Consider the following 16,562-nt stretch of genomic DNA (forward strand, 5'->3'; position numbering starts at 1 on the left):
TCAAGACACGTCCTACCTCGTTCAACCCCCGATGGTGCCTGTTTCTCTATTCCCCTCTCCACATTCTCTCTCTCTCTCTCTCTCTTGCTCTCGTTCTCGTCGTAGCCAAGACCCCGAGAGATGAGGTTACGAGCCAGAGTAGCGTCTCCCAAGACTCCACAAAACCCCAGCTGGTACAAGATTGCACTCAGTGGTTCTCAACCAAGCGCTACAAGATTTTCGACACGTAATTGACTTTCTTGAAATTTCAATCATCCTGCCATTTAGTATCGTATTTTGCTACTTTATCTCAATATATATATTAGCAATATGTAGCAATTAAAGCGGCGAATTTTAAACAATGTTAGTATTTATTTATATATTGTAATCATACATTTGTTATTCTTTAAAATGGTGGTATCCATTATTTTCAATGACTTTGGTTAATCTTTAGGGTAATTGTCGAATTTATTGAAGAAACAAAAGATGATGATTTTGATGCAATGCATTTAATATCGATGCACTCGAATTAATTGCTACACTTAATTATTATGTATTATTTACGCAATAGATGTAAGCATATTTGTTAACGAGATCAATCGAGAAAGAAAAAAGTAGGTGATTTTGGTGGATACGTTTACATGATCGGTTCGATTAAATCGAATCGATTTGAAATCAATACAGAAGCTCTGAATATTAAGCAAATTTCGTTGGTCGATTACAATTTTGGTTTCTCTCTCGTGGCGATTAATTTAATTAGCAAAATCACGGTTGGGTATATACGAGTACGTAGGAGAAGATGCATGGCAACCGGTTGACGGGCAGCAAGTGTAATTATTTCGACGGTGGTCGTGGTTGCGAGTAAGAGAGAGAGAGGAGAGAGGGGTTGTGGGACGAGTCAGAGAAGGACGATACCCGAGCGGACGTTCCACTCGGGGATGCATGGAATTTTTAATGACCGCGACGCGAGCTACGCTAACCGGTTCCCGAAATCGCCCACGTGTCACTAGGTCACCACGTGCATCCATCACCCTGGCAATTAGTGAACGTGAATTTTTATTTCCGCTTTACGCCCAGGTATCCACCGTTCGTTCGTTCGTTCGTTCGTTCGTTCGTTCGTTTTGTCTCGTGCTCTCCCTTTTTTCCCTCCTGTCCGACCCGGCGCGCGCGGTAATTATGCAACCGATATAACAGGGAAATGAGAATCGGTCTGAGCGTGCTCGTTGCCTTTTTTGTCTTTTCTTTTTTTCTTTCCACTTTTTTGTTTCCCTTTCTCCCTTTTTCTCCTACGCTCGAGAGCTCGAGACAGTCGTACCACGAGATTTATGTTTTTGGAGAAACTTTAATACGCGAGATCCCCATCCACCCCTTTTTGCTCGCTCGATAAATGCGCTCAATGTCTCTCGAGTTCCAACGACACTTTTCAAGACTTCTTTCGAAAAAAAAATTTCAAAGCAACGAGTTTTGCTCGGCCGTTCTTTTTTTTTTTATTCTCCTATTTTATTCACGACGAGACAAGATATACAGTGTCGAGGTAGGATCGTTTCGCGACAACGACGAACGGAACGGAACGGAACGGAACGCGGTCCCGTCGTTCGGTGCGCCGGTGCAAATCGGACAAAAATTCACAACTGTCTAATTTATAGGTCTCTCATAAATCCCAAGTTGTTGGACTGCGGCACCCATTGCCAACACGCCATTGCCAACGCCATCGTCGTTTCAGGTGTGACACCCCTTCCCTATCGGTGTATACAGCTACCTTTCCTGGTAACTTTTTTTCTTTTCCCCTTCTATCCTCGAGCGAGCATCCCGCAAGCCCTTTCTCCCCCTGCCCCCGTTCTCTCACACCTCCGTTTTGTTCTATATCTCGACGCGTCTAACTCGTATCGTCACAGCTCTCCCCTGTTCCCCCCTATTTCTCTTTCTCTCTCTTTCTACAAGGCAGAAACCCTGCAGGAGAATTTGCATTTTTAAATTAACTCGCCTCTGTTTGCAGCTATCTCGGCACGGTTCCGTCGCTACTACCTCAGCCGAGTAGGGCTTTACAATTTTATGCAACAACGCGCGCCGAGTGGTGCCCTGAACGTCCCTTTTCTCCTCCTCTACTCACCTCCTCTCATCCTCAACTCTCTTCCTTTCTCTTCTTCTTCTTTTACTACCCTATCTCTAGGTTCGTCTCTTCATCGTCGTCTTCTCGTTTCCACCCTCTTTCGCATTGAATACGAGTGTATATCATTCTCGGTTTCTCAGTTTCTTGTTCTCCTCCTCCTCCTCCTCCTTCTATCCCTACGCATGATCGATATTTTACAGTCCTCGTGTCGCGGTACTCGGCTTACCGTCAATGCTTACCGCGATGTCGTTGACGTTATCGTTGCGGCCAATTAACACGCCTAACCGCAAGACTGACCTTTACGAAGTGCCAGCGGCTCCCACACACACACACATACACACACGTGCGCATGTTACATTCATCCTATTTGTCAACGATCTACAGGGTGTCAATTATATTTTCTTTATATGATCGATTGGTTAGATAGCATTAAATTCAATTTAATGACTATATTCCCTCTTTAGATGATGATAAGTGTTTTTGACCACCCATTGCGTTAGGGTGATTTATGTTTTATTTTTTATTTTGGAGACTACTATAGTTGACCATCATTCTTATCGCACAAAGTTCTTTTTTCGAAGGTGGAGATCTAAAACGCTTGGTTCATGAAAGCCTATGTGTGATGGACGTTGTTGCCAGACTAAAAGAAAAAAAAAATAAGATGAAAGTAGGAAGAGTCAAGAGAAAAAAGATAGAGATACTCTTTAGAGAGTACTTTTTTACGAGGCCCAGTCGTTTCTTAAAGAAGCACGGTACCTACTTACTTTCTGGTAGCAAAAAGAGTCTGTTGAAAAAAAAAAAAAATAAAGAAAGAAGAAGAAGAAGAATAAAAAGGAAAAGTTAGACCAAGAGAACAAAAAAAAAAGGAGTAAACAGAATAGTCTACCTTAAAGTGCCTCGGCGTTATCCAGAATGAAAGGAGGAAACATTTTTATCACTCCGATGGCTACTACGATACTGATGGTAGTGGTGAAGGTAAGTGTAGATGCGCGTCAGGAAATGGTAGGGGAAAAAAAGAAGGAAGGAAGAAAGAAAAGGAAGAGGAGAAAGAGGAAGAGGAGGAGGAGGAGTTGAGGTAATTGAAAAGCCCGCGGTAGATCCGGATCGTCGCTTTATTTCGCGTGCTCAACGGTGTCGGCTCTCTCAGTTATTATCTCGCCCGTTCTCCTGTGTTCTTCTTCTTCTTCTTCTTTTCCTTAGCCAATTCCTTCGTCAACTCCTCCACCATTCACTTTCTCAAAGAGAGTCCCTCAACCCAGCAACGAAATAAGAAAAACGAGATGGATAAGAAGAAGGGATCGAGCGAAACGTCGAACCCAACGTGAAACGAGTCTCGAAAGGAAGAGAAAGAGAAAGAGAAAGAGAGAAGGAGGATGAACAGGAGAAAAACATAACAATGCCCGCGGAGGTGCATTCTCGCGAGATTTCCAACGCGTAGTCGGTGGACCTAACGAATGGCTTCGTAAACCGTGGCCGCTTTAAGGTCATTACACGTAGCAAAAAGGAACTTAATGGCCATCCAACGTCGTTGAGATGGGAGAAAAGGGAAAGAAAGGGTGGGTGGAGTAAGGGACTGAGAGAAAAGGAGAAAGATTGGCGTAGAATTCCAAGTGTCGTCGATCGACCGACTGATTTATCGCTACTCTTCTGTATCCTCTGTCGAAAGGATGTGGATAAAGAGTAAAGTATATAAAGTATATAAAGTATATAAAGTATGTATATATGTATAAAGAGAGAACTCGTTGGAAATTGTGCATGAAAGTTGTTATTGATAAAAAAAATTGATTAGATTTTCGACAGAATCATTTTGATGATATTTCAATTAATTTGTTAATGCAATAAATTCCAATAATAAGAAATATGTTAAAAAAAAAAAAAAAAAACGATGCATTCGATCTTATGTTCATAATAAAGGCATGTTCAGCATTTTCCAGTTAACTTTATCTATTTATTTCATATTCTTCTATATCCTTCTTCTTTTTCTTCTTTTTAACATTCTCTTTCTCGCTTACTCTGGCAACGCGATTATATTGTGAAATATATATACGTAGCCGTAATTACGGGGCGGTTGAGTCTCGTCGACGAGGGACTACCGGGCGTCGTTTTATGGCCGCCTCATTAAATTACGGACTAATTACCGGTCGGCGAATTATTAAAAAGGTTAGTCGACCGTTAAACGTGGCGCTTCTCGTAAAAGCGGACTACCGAAGCGTCGACTTTCCATGGCCTGCCGCCGACGACGACGACGATGACGACGACGTATAAAGAGGAAAAGGGTAAGGGAAAAGGACAGATGATAAAAGAGAGAGAGAAAGAGAGAGAAGGAAGGAAGAGATGAAGAGATGAACGCGTGGGTGTAGCACGCGTGTTTCTCGCGCCGACGCGTTATTAAAAAACATGCAGCTCTTCTTCCTGGCATTGCTTGTTTCTCTTCTCATTTATTTTTACTACTACTACTATTACTACTACTACTACTACTACTACTACACGCGTAATACTTTATTTCAATTTACAACCGATCGTTCATGCTTTTCTGCTTCGCTCATCTGATTTATGTCTGTTTCCCCTTATATATAATAAATATATATTTTCAGAGCAGGATTCAATTTTTATTTTTTCTTCCTTCCTTTCCTTTTTTTTATGTTTTCGTTATACTCACGAACACGATTTTCGAACGTATTAAACGAGTGCACTACCTTGGTAAGTAGGTAGGAAGGAAGAAATCGAGTATATAATAGTAGATTTATTATAACAGGAACGAGAGAGGAATTCCAGAATATTTCTTCGCTAGACGAACTTGAACGTAACTGGTTTTTTTCTCTCTCTTTCTCTCAAAGGACAAGAGAAACGTAAAAAAGAAGGAAATCGAGCATTATAAAACCGTGCCGGATAAGCGTAGAAAATCTTTCTAACTTCCAACATTCTCTGCTTGTTGTCACTGTCATCGTCATCATCAAGTTCCTCATTGTCATTTCGTGTCGTACTTGTATGTAACGTATGATACTTGTCACATATCTCTATGAAATGAAATCAGGTTTCTCTGAAGATATTATTACACGTATGATTATCTAGAAAGAATTGTTTTGTCACTTTACAAAGGAAAGAGTCAAGTTTTGACAGAACTTTAATTAAAAAAAAAAAAACAGAAATCCGAATGGGAATGAAATATTCCGAAGTTTATTACAAGTAAAGCTGAAAAGTTTTTAGCCTAGCACGATGGGGCGGGGGGAGGGAGGTAGGGGGAGGGAGGGAGGGGGGAGGAGTAGTAGGTTGAAAATTATTTCAATTCTTTCGACACAGAAGAAAAAACAAATAAAAAAAAAAATATTTTTCGTTTTGCGTCATAAAACGGGACGGACACGGTCGAGATATGTTTCGTAGAAAAGCGTGACGGTAATTCCCATAGTAATTTTCCGACGACTTTAAAGGCGAGTAAAATGACCGTAGTAAGATATACGAGTAAGAAAGTAAGTAAACGTGTCTGGAGAAGATAAAATGAAAGAAGAAGAAGAAGAAGAAGAAAAAAAATGAAAAAAAAAACGAGAGACAAGTGAACGAAAGATTCAAAAGAAAGGAGAGTAGTAGTCGCCAAATATTACCAAGACAGCACGATACTTTTAATTAATTAATGCCAGTAAAGAGGGTAGTGGGTGGCCGTTTTTAAGTAAAATCCACTCTCTCGCTTTCGAGACGAGGGAATAACGTGAATTTTCTTTTACAAAAGTCAAATGTAAGATGGAAGTAAGGAGACTCCACGAAAGTAGGTATTTAAAAACGTAAAGTGTCGGAAGAGAGACCCGTGGGCAAAGATTGAAATCCAAAAGATGGAAAAGGGGTGAGAGGTAAAAGAGTGGAATAGAAGAGAAAGAAAGAGAGAGAGAGAGAGATAAAAAAAAGGACGAAGACATGGTATATCATGGTACAGGAAAGAAGGTACAAGAAGAGGAACATCAACGCTTTACCAGGACGACGTTTCAATTAGTAATTAAAACGTAACAGGCTGCTGCTGCTGCTGCTGTCTGCTGCTGGTACTGCTAGTCTCATTCTCCCTTCCATCTTCTATCTTACTCTTTTACCGTTATCCTTCGCATATAAGGTTGATCTTGGGCTTCTTTATATTTCTATTACTATTCCCGTCACCCACCATTGCCGTCTTGTAAATTAATTAATGTATCCGTAACGAGATCAGAGGTGTCGGTAACGTAAAAGAAGATCGGTACTTTCTCAACGTATTCTTTGACTGAAAGTATCTATACTTTTCTAATTTCAGATCATATTATTCATCTTTATTTCACATTACTCTCTTTTTTATTTATCTATGTTATATAACTGTTATATGAGCCATTTATTTTGAAAGAGGCCTAAATCCATTCGTGGTAAGAAAACATATATTATTAACTTAACACTTTAATGGTCGCACGTGTACGCAGTCAAACGTTGTCAGGGGTCCGGTAATATTTTTCAAGAATTAATTTTAAAAAAACTTTATTGTCATTCACAAAAAAATTAATATAAAACAAAAAACAACGATTTAACAACCTCAATTTAATTTTATATATAATTTTAAATATATATAAAGTTATAAATAAAATAACGGCCAATGTGTGTTCTGGTTATCACACACATGTTGTGTGAGCGGCCATTAAATTGCCACTATTTTAATAGGAACTATAAATTTAACACCCTTAGATAAACTTAAGCAGTATTACTTGTTAGTATCTTGCACGTATATTTTTAATCGTATTGAAACGCAAACCCTTTAATATCTCGATTCGAACATAAATGGAGTTAGGTTACTTTCCAAATACATTTGTAAATATATTTGTTTTCTTCCTCGAAATCTTATTATATAATTACCATTTAAATTAAATTGAACAGATACTCGGTAATTCATCAATAACCATTTTAAATATAAAACAAAAGTTCGATAAAGAATTATTACGAGTGTGTTCATGTATAGAACGATAAAACGTGATCACCAAACCCCATTGGTGGTAACCTTGGCCAAGAGCGAATTAGTTCATTTGAGAAAGTTCGTGGGGATAAAGCGAAACGATGAGAGGAGAGAGAGAGAGGAGAGAGAGAAGTTTCTCCTTCCTTCCTTCCTTCTTCCTCCCTCCCTCTTGTGGAAGCTCGGTGTCAGGATCTCTCGACCCTTTGAAACCCTTTCATCGGTGCTTCGCCCGCTTACATAATGCAGCCACTCTAATTAAAATAAATTACACCATCGTTTATCCTAGTACTTTCTCTCTCTCCTCTCTCTCTCTCTCTCTCTCTCTCTTTTAACTCTTCTTCCCTCTATTCTACTCCACCTCTCTTCCCTTCCTGTCTTTCCGCACGCCATACGACCCTCTCTCTCTCTCTCTCTCTCTCTCTCTCTCTTTTTCTCTTCTATCTTTCACGAGTCTTTTTTTCGACGCCCTCCCTAACGGTTTTTTGTACCGCACTTTCGACCACCCTCGTCGTTCTCTTCTCGACCAACCCCTAGCTCTCTCTCTCTCTCTTTCTCTCTCTTCTACAGCTTCTAGTAGAGAGCGTGTCCTTCTCTAGCACTTGCGCTCGTTTATTTGCACTTTATTCGAGATTTAATTTACCGACCTCCGCATGACAGACTCGTTGGTGAGCGCTCGACTCTGTGATGGGATTAAAAAAGGGGGAGGGAAAGAGAAGCGCGTCGATGGGTAAAAGGAGGATGAGGAGGATGAAGAGAGTTGGAGTTGGTGCTGAAGCTGCTGGTGTACTGGAGGTGGAGGAGAGAGACAGAGAGAGAGAGAGAGATAGAGAGGAAAAAAAAAAGTTGGAAAAAGTGTACCTCCATCGCGAGGCTCGCGACCAATGGCAGACGAACCCGCCGGAAAAATGGCCGAATCAAGGAAAGAGCCGAGCTACCAGACGACGAGAGATAGGGCGCGACGATCGATATGACGCCTCCGTTTTACTTCCACCTTTATAGTCCTACCGATTTATACCATCTTTCACCATTTTTCCCCACACCCCCACTTTTCTTTTTTCTTTTTCTTTTTCTTTTCACAGTTCAAGTTCTCTTTTTCATTCTGTTATTTTTTCTTCCCTCAAAAAGAACCGAACAAATTATAACGATAAAGATACTTAAGAAATCATTCACGTTGATTCGAAAAACGATACAGAAAAGTTTCTCGTTAAATGTATAATAGTATTTATCTAATTATTGTTTAAAAATATAAAAGAACATTATTATGATAGTAATCGTTTGTTATTGTAAAAATACTAAGATTATATATTTAATTATATTATATATATTAATTATATTAATAATATATAAATATATTATATAATATTAAACTTTATTATTTTATATATTAAACTTTAAAAAATATTAACAATTAAAATTTATATATTATATATTATATATAAATTTTATATAATATAATAATAATAATTATATATATTAATTATATTAATAATATATAAAGAAACTCTAAAATTATACTAAAGATTATATATAAATTACAAGTAGTCACGTGCATGTATAAATAATTTATAAATGTATGCTATATATATATATATATATATATATATATATATATATATATATATATATATATATCGTAGTATTATTCTTCGAGTCGTGGACAAAAAATTGCGCGATATATCGATCAGTTTTCTACGTCGATCGTGTGGAACGAACAATTCAAAAGAAAGGGTGGGGATTGGAGTGTGACCGAGCTAGCGAGCAAGAGAAAAGGAGAAAGAGAAAGAGAAAGATGAGAGAGAGAGAGAGAGAGAGAGAGAGAGAGGGAGAGAGAAAACGAGGAGGGTGATTTCAATTACAGCAAAACACGGCACTAATTACACTCGTTGGAGTCGCACGATGGAGAGCTTAAAACAGAAAATCGCGTCCTCTTCGTCGTCGTCGTCGTCCTCCTCCACCTCCACCTCCACCTCCTCTTCCTCTTTCTCCTGTTCTACCACCTCTCATCCCTTCTACCATTACCCTCCACGTTCCTCCACTCTCGTATTCCAACGAACGAATTAATGCGGCGCCTCGCCTCGAGGACTTTCCTCTCGCTTGGCATCGAGGGGCCCACTACCATCACCCCGCGCTTTCGCGACAATTTACCGTGAGCCTCACGGATCGGGGCGTAAGTATCGTGAAATTCAATTAAGTTCTAGGAGCATGGCAAGGCAAAGAGAAAAAGAAGAAGAAGAAAGAAAAAAAAATGTTAGGTATTTTCCCTTCCCTTCTGCCCTCTTCCAACTGTTCCCCTCTGTCACCTTCGTACAAATAAAAAAAAAAAAAAAGAAAAAATGGAAAGAAAAGTAGTACGATTCGTTTCGATAAATAAATGTTAGTATCCCCTTTTCTTTTTCTCCCCATTTTCCTAATATCTACGATCTCTCTCTCTCTCTCTCTTTCTTGCTTTTAACTTTGCTATACCACTTTTCGTTTTACACTCAAGACTCCCCCACTCCAATCGTTTTTTACTCACCTCCATGAATTCGTTATAAGCTCGGCTATCGTGCCAAAAGAGACAACTCTTTTTTTTTTTTCCCCCTTGCTAACACTTCTTCATCCCGATATTTTCCTTCACTACCATTTCCTTTATTCTTCGACACGAAACGACGAGAAGAGAAGAGAAGAGAAGATACTTTTGTTCTTTGACGCGAGAAATCGCGGGGAAAAGGAAAAGGAATGAGTGGGGGTTAAGGTATTATAAAAAGGGAAAAACGTAAAAGATAAAAAGCTTCACTATTCATCCCACCCCCTCGCCTTTCGAGAAGTAAATGGACGACAGGAATAATAACATAGTAGTGTCTTATTCCGTCGACGGTTTTCCATTTAAGATACGAGAAAGCTCCTTTCTTTTTTTTTTCTTCTTCTTCTCCTTCGAAAATCGAACTGATAACAAGAGAGAAAGTGTTGGGAAAAACGAGAGGAACGTAGACGATGAATGGATAAGAGGAAAGTAACATCGGGATAGGTAGAATGAGAGGATGGATAGATAGATAGATAGATAGATAGATAAATAGATAGATAGATAGATAGATAAATGGATGGATAGAGAAGGGACGGAAGGAAGGAAGGTCAATATCGATGGAAACCTATTATCATCTATCTCCATGCCGATATAATGGACGCACAGGTCCGATTATCAATCCTTAATAATTGTGCATATTAACCGCTCGCTAATTATCGACCACCAACAACCACGCATTCACCAGCAACGTTGGCAAATCGTACGAATTATACTGAGTGTATTCGTTACTAAAATGCCAAACTTATCGAATGAACAACGACCAAACGACCAACCAATTCGATCCCAATTTGAACACAGAGTTTCATATTTTGAAAAAGATAATCGAAAATACTTTTCTTTCCATTCTGGATAACTCTCGGTGAAGTTAATTTAAAAAGAAATCGTGATCCGTATTTCGATGATTTATACGACTGCCATTAATTTTTATTTTATTTGTTATTATATAAAAAAACTAGGGGTACACACGTCTTTAAGTCAACGAATTACCTTATACCGCCATCTGTTAGAATCTTATCGAACTAACAGAGATAATCATGACTCTTTGTTAATAAACAAATAATTCGCAATAAAATAATATTGCGATTATAAATTGAGATATAAACTATTCTATCTTTCAAGTTGGATGAAACTGCACACAGTGTGAAAAATTTGATTAAAATCGATTCAGTAGTTTAGGAGTTCATTGCGGACAAACAACGTGACACGTAATTTATATATTTGAAGATTTATAAATAGTTTATCTATAATCTATATCTAATTGATGTAATCTCGTTTCGGATTCATTTCGTAGTATTAAACGTGTCGTTCGCGACATTTTTTCTTTTTTTGTTAACGAGATTTATACCCACCCCCATCTCTGTTCTATGAAATTAATTCCAAACGATCGCTGATCTTTCCAATATTAATATCCCCAGACCAGTTACCACCTACCCCTGTCATTTCATTTCTTACTAACTGTTATTTTTGAACGAGCAAAAAAGATCAATGAATGAAAAATATAAAAAAGCTCCAAAGAAAATAAGCTCCATTCGATTAATCGTGTAAACAAAATTGAAACTGCCAAATAATATAGATTACCCTTGCTTCTCGTATTTCGCATTAAACGCGATTATTTGATTGTATATCGTATCATGTGGAAAGAAGGATTGGTGATGAGGGATGAAGAAAAGAGGAGAGGAGAGGGCTGTAGGGAACACGAGCGAGCGTGAGAGAAATAGAGAGAGAAAGAGAGAGAGAGAGACTGCAAATATAAACTTGACAAACAATGGTCCAACATCGAACCGCCTCGTTCGTTTAGTGCTAAATATGAAGCGTGAAGACGAATAAATATTTGTAAGCGCATAATGTGATTTTCCTCGTTAATTCGCACTCCGATCCGATATACTTTATCGTATTAACGTTTCCCAAACCGAAACGAAGCTTTTTCGATGGGATGAAAATTATTGAACGACGGGGAGAAGGAGGAGGAACGTAAATTCGTTCAAAAAAAGCGACAAAAATCCCTAAAAAGAAATTAAAAAAAAAAAAAAAAAAACAAAAAGAAAGAAAATAAACAATCCGTAAATGAAATAAAGACGACGATGACTGGGCGTACAAAAAGAAAAACCAAAACGAGGCCCTCTTTTCAAACGAAATTTCTTTCCTTTTAATTCAACGATACTTGGACTAGATAAAATTTCGATCGATCGATCGTTCGATTGAAAATCGATCCTCAAAACTGATCTCGAGAAACGGAAGCTTTGTAGGAACGAGTAACTACGTCCTAGAACGTTCTCCGAACTTTTTGCTTTCCTGGAGAGCTTTTAATAAACGAGAGCCAGGCCCAGTGGGTGCTTTATACCCACTCTCCCTTCAGAGAGAGAGAGAGAGAGAGAGAGAGAGAGAGAGAGAGAGAGAGATACCGGAGGGTGACCGGAGGAAAGGGTACATTCCAAGCGGAAGGGGATGCTTTTGACGACGAGTTTTTTACGGCCCTGTATTCCGGTGGTCGTCGGGCTTTTACGTCCATTCCGGTCTTCCCACTCTTCAACCCCGTCGCAGCCCTTATTTTTCGTCCTTGTCCGATACGTAAGCGGAATAGGGGAGTGAGTGAACGGGAATAGCAGTGGCGGTCTAATCACTTTTACGAGGTGAAATTTTACGAGACCCGAAGTCGTTTTCCCCACTTCGCGCGTCTTCCGTCCTCGTCCACGACCAGACCAGACCAGACCAGAAGGGTGGGTTAGGAGGAACGAAATTACATTGCCAGATTTCGTTAAGCACTCTCGCGGTCAAAGCCAATTATCCCTCGAACGTACAACTTTTTTTTATACTCTTCTTCTACGAGTTTCCCCTCCTCCTTCTCTTCTTCTTCTTCCTTTCCACTCCTTTTTCTCTCTCTCTCTCTAACGTAAAGTGCAAAAGAAGACTTAAAAAAAAAAAAAAAAAAAAAAGAAAAAACGAATGAAGTTAAAACAAATGTGTTCCCTTATGTAACAAAACTTTGAAATCAATTTACGTCGAGAAATAGCAAAAGGATTTGTGTTGGAAGATACTCCTCTCTTCGGTATAGTGATTTCACAAATTACTCCTTTATTAAAGCGTACTTAGACGGGAGGATCTCGGTCGTAAATTTAATTAAAATCGGAATCACTCGCTCGTGTCCGACACGCTGACAATAATAGCGATCGATCTTTTACCAATGCTCGAATTAAATATATATATACCTATACATACTATATATATATATATATATATATATATATATATATATATATATATATATATATATATATATATATATATATATATATATATATATCTACTTCATAATAGAATCTAAGAGAGAAGAAGAATGAATTCATTATCACGGAAGAAAGTGGAGAAATAATAAGGCAGGATAATCGGTAACTCGATCGAGACTAATGGAATTTCCATCGAGACCGAATGTAGTAACATTTCAATAATCGTCTTCGAGCTTAGGGCCCATTAAACGTTCCAACAATTTCCAGTTTGGTTCGACGCGTTTATACCACCATGCTGCTCCAAAAGAAATTATTCGATCGAATCTCATTATAAAGACTTTTTTTTTTTTTTACAATAATTTCTATTCCTTCTTATCCAAATGGCAGGGGCGCATCTGCATAAATTAGAAATCAAAAAACAAATAAAAAAAAAAAAAGCAAAAATGTTCGTCTGTCATTTATTGGCTCATTAGAAAAAGTAATTACATTATTTTAACAAATGAATCAAGATTCAATGATCAAGATGTTTCAATACAAAAAAAAAATGAACTTTAAATTAAATAACAAAAAAATTTTAACATTAATGAAAAAATAACGAAACAAACATAACGCTATCTATTGGTGCAAGCCAATATATATTACATGTATACACACATACAGTTCATTGGAACGTCAAAAACGATTTGTGAAGTATCTCGAGATCAGGATGATGAAGGATCAAGGCGTGTATACGTAAAGTTAAATTGGAACTCGAATGATGGGCAACGTTTAAATGGCAGCCAACCGTAGCTACTTCTACTTACACGTAATCCCGAGAACCATTCTTTCTTTCACCTCCCCTCTAAATTGATCGCGAGTTGGAATTTGTTGAATTCTATGAATTCCGTCGACAAATTCTACTCTCTCTCTCTCTATCTCTCTCTCTCTCTCTCTCTCTCTTTCATCACTTCTACATTCTTTTCCTTTTCATTCGGTAGATTCTTTGAACGAGCAACGTTGGACTGAACGATTCGACCGATGAGATAGTCGTTTACTCGCGATATCTTGGCAAAAGTTCAGAAAACGTATTTGTAGGAAAAGGTTTGGCATCGGTCCGATATCGAAGATCACTGTTCTTCGCCAATAGCAGTTAGGAGATTGCCAAGGACGTCGTACTGCAGTTATTACGTTTCGATAAATCGTTCGATCAAATTAATGTGGATATTAAGATGATTTAGAAAAATGAATAACACTTATGAGTGTACTAAACCTATATTGATATAAAACGAATGAATTTTTTAAATAGTATGTCAAATAATAATAATAATAATAATAATAATAATAATAATAATAATAATAATAATAATAATAATAATAATGCACGATTACGTTGCACAATAAGCATACTTACATGCCTCTCCTCGGCTGGATTAAGGCCTGTAACATAGAAAAAAAATTCAAATAAATTTTCTATGGATAAGATATAAACGACGCAGATATTTTTTTCTATATTCTGTGCTATGCGCTATTTTATTTTTCGCTATTATTCGAAGATCGAATCGAATTGAGTCAGCGGTATACACCTACCTACCTACAGGGATCTTTTTCTGTGAAAAGAGGCAACAAAAAAAAAAACGGGGGAAGAGAAGAGAATGGGAGCAGAAGGAAAGGAAGTCTGACTTCTTGAGAATTTCCGAGAAGAGAGAGTGGACGGAGTTAGAGGAACGAGAGAGAATGTGAACAGAAGAGAGGAAATAGCAAAAGAGAGAGAGAGAAAGAAGATGAGAACATAGGATGCGAGAGAAAGAGAGAAGAGTACGAAAGAGGGAAGCTTTGTCCTCGAGAAACCGAGTTCGTAGTTTGCTCTCGCTCGATTTCCCCAACCTCTTTCCTTCTTATCCTTTAGATAGGTACATTTTGTCTCGCAGGAAATATCCTAACGGTCCTTCGTCCCACATAGCATCCGCATACTATCCGTTTATTCTCTCTTTTCTTTTTTTCACGAATTACTTTTTTCTTCTTCTTCTTCTTCTTAGGATTATAGATTAAATACATTAAATAGCTTAACATAGCAGTTGTGCTTATGTAAAAGATAGAATATAAGAAAGTTGTACGCGATTCTTTTTTTTTTGTTCGTTTTATGGTTCACCAAATAACGGTAGGGTGAACGAATGCGGTCGACCGGAAGAATTTCCTCATATTTCCCGGCTATTACCGGAGGGGTGGGGAAAGAAGTAGATATTGAAGAGATGGGAGGAGGGTTAAACTCGTATAAAGGGATGAACGAGAGGGTAGGTTGAAAGATGCTCTTGTCCAGATACACGTTAACGTCGTCTACATGAGAAAGAAAGAGAGAGAGAGAGAGAGAGAGAGAGAGAGAGAGAGAGACATTGCTAGCAACCATGTTCTCCTCACCCCACTCTCAGTAAACCTGAGCTAATGTTCGTCATCATCTTCCCCTTCCAACCTTGTCCTACCCGAAGGAACTCCATTTCTATCCCTTGAGATTTCTCTTGGAACTCCCTTCATGGCTTTGGGATGCCACCACCCATAAACGGACGCGGAAGAGTGCGCATAATTTCCTACTAAAAACCGGTAAGGGTGTCGACTCGATCTCGTCATTTGTCCGAGTACTTTCCGAAGTACCATTCGAACGATATACCTTCTTCTTCAGAATTATTATTACTCCGAAGAGAGAATTATTAGGCTTGAATTCGATGAATCGGAATCGAGAACTACTACGATGTAAGGGGAAAAACCCTCATTGGTTACTTTTTCGTTAAAGCAAAAAGGTGAAAGTGATATTATTCATCGAAGATGAAGTTTATTATGTCGAGTATTTTATTTTAAAAGAATAGCATGGTATATCTCGCTTCGAATACTATTACATAAACGGATATACTACTACTACAGTAGTAGTAGTAGTAGAAAAAGAAGAAAAACTAGAAGGGAGAATTATCTCGAACGAATTCTTTTTCTCAACTTGATAGATTGAATTTTCTATCTTTGGTCACATCTTACTTTTCTTACCGAAGTGGTTTCGTGGTACAGATCTGAAAAAAGGAACAATAGACAAGGAGAAAGAATAAGAGAAAAGAAGATAGAAAAAAACCGGATCTCTTTCTCTTTCTCTTTCTGTCTTTATCTAAGTTGGTTTATCTTAACAAAAAAAAAGAACATTTGTACGAGGACAGCAGAGTTGACGATAAAACACGGTAGTAATACGAGCTACGACGCTACTGGTTTTCTAATCGTCCGTAAAAGAGTTCGGTATATTGCGATCGGCCACGAAATCGTTCTCGAATAACGATCGATTAAGTAAAAAAGAAAAAATCGAACAGAATGCTTTTCAACAGAATTTATTATTATTATATTGACGAGTGAGGTAAAAGAAGATGGGCATAAAAAACATTTAAGGACGATAACAACAACGTTTAGTGAGAAACAATTCGACCAAGGCAATGTCCCCCATCCCAAAGGAACAAAAACAAAAAGGGGAAAAAGTTTAGCTACGCGTTTGAAGGATCAAAATTGCTAGTCATTAATGTTTTTAGACTTTCACGTACCGTGTTGAGTCTTCGAGAAAGGCCATCGAAAGATTTCGGGATACCCTTTGACGAGCCCTTATACTTGCTCCACGTTGACGTTAGAACATAATACTTGAACAGTGTATTTAATTAATATGACATTTTTAAAACAAAGTCTTATATATCACCATAAACAAGAAAAGAATGTAAATAATGTAAATGAATT

General features: G+C 38.0%; 1 protein-coding gene across 2 annotated transcripts in view; it reads right to left on the minus strand.

The window, feature by feature from the left end:
- Nucleotides 1-16,562, minus strand: part of LOC107074671 (protein groucho) — a 96,506-nt gene that overhangs the window by 8,894 nt on the left and 71,050 nt on the right. For both annotated transcript variants that reach the window (XM_089175287.1, XM_015336329.2), the window contains exon 7: nucleotides 14,221-14,246. In XM_089175287.1, coding sequence (XP_089031413.1) covers nucleotides 14,221-14,246 — 26 coding nt within the window. The remainder of the gene's footprint in view (nucleotides 1-14,220; nucleotides 14,247-16,562) is intronic.

This window comes from Polistes dominula, unplaced genomic scaffold, assembly GCF_049000335.1.
Source record: "Polistes dominula isolate Pdom_NZ unplaced genomic scaffold, Pdom_raw_medaka contig_82, whole genome shotgun sequence".
NCBI lineage: Eukaryota > Metazoa > Arthropoda > Insecta > Hymenoptera > Vespidae > Polistes > Polistes dominula.